The sequence below is a fragment of the Dama dama genome, chromosome 13 (assembly GCF_033118175.1).
Source record: "Dama dama isolate Ldn47 chromosome 13, ASM3311817v1, whole genome shotgun sequence".
Taxonomy (NCBI): domain Eukaryota; kingdom Metazoa; phylum Chordata; class Mammalia; order Artiodactyla; family Cervidae; genus Dama; species Dama dama.
The window spans coordinates 10,561,140-10,567,139 of NC_083693.1; the positions used below are offsets into that span (position 1 = coordinate 10,561,140).

General features: G+C 39.2%; 1 protein-coding gene across 1 annotated transcript; it reads right to left on the reverse strand.

Annotated features, from left to right (window-relative positions):
- Nucleotides 1–5,035: 5,035 nt before the first annotated feature.
- LOC133068328 (high mobility group nucleosome-binding domain-containing protein 4-like) lies at nucleotides 5,036–5,617 on the reverse strand. Its single transcript, XM_061159583.1, has one exon. The coding sequence runs from the start codon at nucleotides 5,543–5,545 to the stop codon at nucleotides 5,273–5,275; it is 273 nt and encodes a 90-aa protein (XP_061015566.1). The 5' UTR covers nucleotides 5,546–5,617; the 3' UTR covers nucleotides 5,036–5,272.
- Nucleotides 5,618–6,000: the final 383 nt, after the last annotated feature.

The window sequence follows — 6,000 nt, forward strand, 5'->3', positions numbered from 1 at the left end:
AAAATAAACATAGATTTATTTTAAAGCCTAATTTTAAAATCTATTTTAAAACTACATTTAAAAAAGCATATGATTATCCAAAATGTTTTGGCAAACTTCAAAACTCATTTATGATTTAAAAAAAAAAAAAAAAACCTCTCCCACCAGAAAGCATTTCCTTATGAACCTCGGGTGGAAGGAAGGAGGAGTTAGGACGAATAGAGAGAGTAGCATGGAAACATATACATCAGTACAGTTCAGTTTAGTTGCTCAGTCGTGTCCAACTCTTTGCAACCCCATGAATCACAGCACGCCAGGCCTCCCTGTCCATCACCAACTCCCAGAGCTTACTCAAACTCATGCCCATAGAGTTGGTGATGCCATCCAGCCATCTCATCCTCTGTCGTCCCCTTCTCCTCCTGCGCACAATCCCTCCCAGCATCAGGGTCTTTTCCAATGAGTCAACTCTTCGCATGAGTTGGCCAAAGTATTGTAGTTTCAGCTTCAGCATCAGTCCTCCAAATGAACACCCAGGACTGATCTCCTTTAGATGGGCTGGTTGGATCTCCTTGCAGTCCAAGGGAATCTCAAGAGTCTTCTTCAACACCACAGTTCAAAAGCATCAATTCTTCGGTGCTCAGCTTTCTTCGCAGTCCAATTCTCACATCCATACATGACTACTGGAAAAACCATAGCCTTGACCAGATGGACCTTTGTTGGCCAAGTAATGTCTCTGCTTTTTAATATGCTATCTAGGTTGGTCATCACTTTCCTGCCAAGGAGTAAGCGTCTTTTAATTTCATGGCTACAGTCACTATCTGCAGTGATTTTGGAGCCCAAAAAAATAAAGTCTGACACTATTTCCACTGTCTCCCCATCTATTTCCCGTGAAGTGATGGGACCAGATGCCATGATCTTAGCTTTCTGAACGTTGAGCTTTAAGCCAACTTTTTCACTCTCCTCTTTCACTTTCATCAAGAGCCTTTTTTAGTTCCTCCTCACTTTCTGCCATAAGGGTGGTGTCATCTGCATATCTGAGGTTATTGATATTTCTGCCAGCAATCTTGATTCCAGCTTGTGCTTCTTCCAGCCCAGCATTTCTCATGATGTACTCTGCATATAAGTTAAATAAGCAGAGTGACAATATACAGCCTTGACGTACTCCTTTTCCTATTTGGAACCAGTCTGTTGGTCCATGTCCAGTTCTAACTGTTGCTTCTTGACCTGCATACAGGTTTTTCAAGAGGCAGGACAGGTGGTCTGGTATTCCCATCTCTTTCAGAATTTTCCACAGTTTATTGTGACCCACACAGCCGAAGGCTTTGGCGTAGTCAACAAAGCAGAAATAGATGTTATTCTGGAACTCTCTTACTTTTTTGATGATCCAGCAGATGTTGGCAATTTGATCTCTGGTTCCCCTGCCTTTTCTAAAACCAGCTTGAACATTTGGAAGTTCATGGTTCACGTATTGCTGAAGCCTGGCTTGGAGAATTTTGAGCATTACTTTACTAGCGTGTGAGATGAGTCTTATTCCTAAGATCAGGAAAAGACAAGGATGTCCACTCTCACCACTCTTATTCAACATATTTTTGGAAGGCCTATTCAAAGCCCTCAGAGAAGAAAAAAATAAAATAAAAAGGAATCAAATTGGAAAAGAAAAGGCAAAACTGTCACTCTTCAGAGATGACAGTACACTACACATAGAAAATCCTAAAAGATGCCCCCAGAAAATTATTGGAGCTAACCAGTGAATTTGGTAAAATTGCAGGATACAAAACTGATACATAGAAATCTCTTGCATTCTTATACACTAACAATAAAAAAACAGAAAGAGAAATTAAAGAAACAATCTCATTTACTATTGAACATAAAAGATTAAAATACCTAGGAATAAAAATACCTAAGGAGTCACAAAACCTGTACTTAGGAAACTATAAAACACTGATGAACAAAATCAAAGATTTGATACAAACAGATGGAGAAATAAACCATGTTTTTGGACTGGAAGTATCAATATTGTGAAAATGAGCATACTACCTAAAGCAATCTACAGAGTCAATGAAACTCTTATCAGATGAATAAGCCATTCTTCACTGAATTAGCACAAAATTTTTGCAGTTTGTGTGGAAACACAAAGGATCCTGAACTGCTAAAGTAATCATAGAAAGAAAAGCAGCTGGAGGAATCAGTTTCCCAAACTTCAAACTATACTAGAAATCTACAGTAATCAAGTAGTATGGTACTGGTACAAAAACAGAAATATACAGCAATGGCAAAATATAAGAAAGCCCAGAGATGAATTCATACACCTATGGTCACCTAATCTATGACAAAGGAAGCAAGAATGTATAACAGAGAAAAGATAACCTCGTCAATAAGTAGTGCTGACAAATCTGTGCAGCTACATGTAAAAGGCTGAAATTAAAACACTACCTAACATCATACACAAAAATAAACTCAAAATGGATTAAAGACCTAAGATCCAGTTCAGTCTCTCATTCATGTCCGACTCTTTGCGACCCTATGGACTGCAGCATACCAGACCTAACATTAGGCTGAACATTATAAAACTCTTAGAGGAAAACCTAAGGAAAACACTTTTTGACATAAACCACAGCAAGATCTTTTTTTTTTTTTTTTTGAACCACCTCCTAGAGTAATGAAAATAAAAATAAAAAATAAACAAATGGAACCTAATTAAACTTAAAAGCTTTTCCACACCAAAAGAAGCCATAAACAAGACAATGCTCAGGATGGGAGAAAATATTTGTCAATTAAGCATAAAACAAAGCATTAATCTCCAAAATATACAAACAGCTCATGGAGCTCAATGTTTAAAACAAACAAACAAACAAGAAATCCACTCAACAAATAGGTGAACAAAACTAAACAGACATCTCTCTAAAGAAGACATACCAATTGCCAGGAGGCACACGGAAAAATGCTGAACATCATTAAGTGTTTGAGGAGTGCAAATCAAAACAATAATGATGTAACTCCACACACCAGTCAGAAATGGCTATCATCAAAGAAACTGCAAACAATTAATGCTGGAGAGGGTGAAGAGGAAAAGGAACCCTCTTGCACTGTTGATGGGAATGTAAATTGATACAGCCACTGTGGAGAAGAGTATGGAGGTTCCTTAAAAACTACCATATGACCCAGCAATCCTACTCCTGGGCAACAGTTCAGTTCACTTCAGTCACTCAGTCATGTCCAACTCTTTGTGACCCCATGGACTGCAGCACCCCAAGCATCTCTGTCCATCACCAATTCCCAGAGCTTGCTCAAACTCATGTCCATTGAGTCAGTGATGCTATCCAACCATCTTATCCTCTGCCATCTCCTTCTCCTCCTGCCTTCAATCTTTCCTAGCATCAGGGTCTTTTCCAACGGGTCAGTTCTTTGCACCAGGTGGCCAAAGTATTGGAGCTTCAGTATCATTCCTTCCAAAGAATATTCAGGACTGATTTCCTTTAGGATTAACTGGTTTGATCTCCTTGCTGTCCAAGGGACTCTCAGTAGTCTTCTCCAACACCACAATTCAAAAGCATCAATTTTTTGTCACTCAGCTTTCTTTATGATCCAACTCTCACATACATACATGACTACTGGAAAAGCCATAGCTTTGACTAAATGGACCTTTGCTAGCTAAGTAATGTCTTTGCTTTTTAATATGCTGTCTAGATTGATCATAGCTTTTCTTTAGAAGAAGTGTCCTTCTTCTAAAGGAGCAAGTGTCCTTTAATTTGATGGCTGAAGTCACCATCTACAGTGGTTTTGGAGCCCAAGAAAATAAAGTCTGTCACTGTTTCCATTGTTCCCCATCTATTTGCCATGAAGTGAAGGGACCAGATACCATGATCTTAGTTTTTGTGTGTGTGTGTGTGTTTTTTTTTTTTTTTTTTTTTTTTGGAGAAAATTATAAAACTTTATTGAGAGATATTTTAAAAGCCTAAATAAATGGAGAATTATACCATGTTCATGAATTGGAAGACTCAATATTATACTGAATCTATAAATTCAATACAAATACAATAAAAATTTCAACTTTTCATCTGTTTGATTTGGAACTTGTCAATCTAATTCTAGAAGTTGTATAGAAAAGTAATTGGCTAAGAATAGCCAAGATACTCCAAGGAAGAAAAGTTTGTTGATGTTGAAGGTGGAGGTGGAATTGTCCTGAGATATCAAGACCTTTTTCTAAAGTGGTAGTACTCAGGATTGTATGGTACTGCCACAAGGTTAGACAACTTGACCAGTGAGTCAGAACAGAAACCATCAACAGACTCCCCCACCCCTCCACACAAAGAAAGTTGATTCATGAAAACAGTCAGTGTTATAGATCATTGGGGAAAGGATGAACTTTTCAGAAAATGGTGTTGGAACAACCACTTACCATATGGAAAAAAAAATACTGAATTACTATCTCATGTTTTTGTAAAAATCAGTTCAGAGAGGACTAAAGACAATGTGAAAAGCAAACTATAAACCTTTTTAAAGGCAGTAAAGAGTAGCTTTATGACTTTTGAGTAGGAAATGATCACTCCCCTACCACGAGTCTAACTTGTATCCAGCTTTATAAGAGACTTTTCAAAAATAGTTATTTCCAGCAGGACATGGGTGACATTCCATAACATCTTACATCTTTCAAACTCCCCTCTCCAAACAATCAACAAAGTCTGTTGTTACAATAAACAGGAAAAATTTTCAAAAAGGATGATTATTTCACATGAGGCATTTAAGGATTTTCACAGGTCAACTCTGACATGGAGGAAAGAAACTAAAAACTCCAGGATTATAAATGAGATGATTCACAAACTACAAACAGAAATCCTGGTTCTTCTGAGCAACACCATCTTGATGTCATCACCAGAAAGCCTGAGTATTGTTACCTGATGCAGCTGATTCTAGGGGTGTCAAGGCCGTATCATGACTCCTGGTTTCAGGAAGTCAAGAATGTGCTGATGACATCAAGAAAGAAGACATGAAGTAATTTTTCTCCACACAGTAAGGCTTCTGAGCCATAGTGGCTGATATCTGTGAATGTCGGAGAATCTCTCCCGGGAACCAAGAATAATCTTCAAATACTTCTATTTCCCCCCATTTCAATCCAGCTTCTGAAACATTCTACTAGTGGTTATTTGCCCTTTCCACAAAAGACAACAACGAAGTATCTCATGTGCTAACAACATAACTTAAAAAAAATCTACATTTTTATAAAAGTTGATTTAAAAATAGTATTTCAAACAGTAGAGTCATTAGAAGTACAGAGCTATCAAAAATGTACACCTCATTTGGCATCCCCAGTGCCTTCTGCTTTCTGTGACTGGACTGTAGAGGCATCTCGGTTTTTCGCAGGGTTGTTCCCATCCTTGCCGACTTCTGCTTTCCCCTTTCTCCCTTTGGCCAGCTTCTCTCCCTTCTTTGCAGGGTCCTTTTTTGGCCTGGGCTCTGGTTTTGGAAGGGCAGGTTTAGCAGACAACCGTGCTGATCTCTTCTGTGGCTCATCCTTCACTTTCCCTTTGTCACCTTTAGCATCTCCTTTTGCCTTTCTCTTGGGCATGGTGGCAGCAGTGCTTGGCAGCCCAAGGGGTTCTTCTGTCTTTCTCACTGTTCCTAGAAAGATTTCCGAGTCTCGCGGCCATCCGAGGGGCGCAGGACTCCCAGCTGCCGGCCTGCAGCGCCGGTGCCTGGGGCTGAGGCAGGGCCGTCACAGACCGCAGGCTGGCGAAGAGCGATCTTAATTTTTTGAATGTTGAGTTTTAAGTAAACATTTTCACTCTCCTCTTTTATGTTATCAAGAGTTCCTCTTCACTTTCTGACATAAGGGTGGTGTCATCTGCATTTCTGAGGTTACTGGTATTTCTCCCAGCAAACTTGATTCCAGCTTGTGCTTCATCCAGCCCGGCATTTTGCATGATGTACTCTATCTATAAGTTAAATAAGCAGGGTGACATTATACAGCCTTGACATACTCCTTTCCCAACTTGGAACCAGTCTGTTGTTCCACATGCAGTT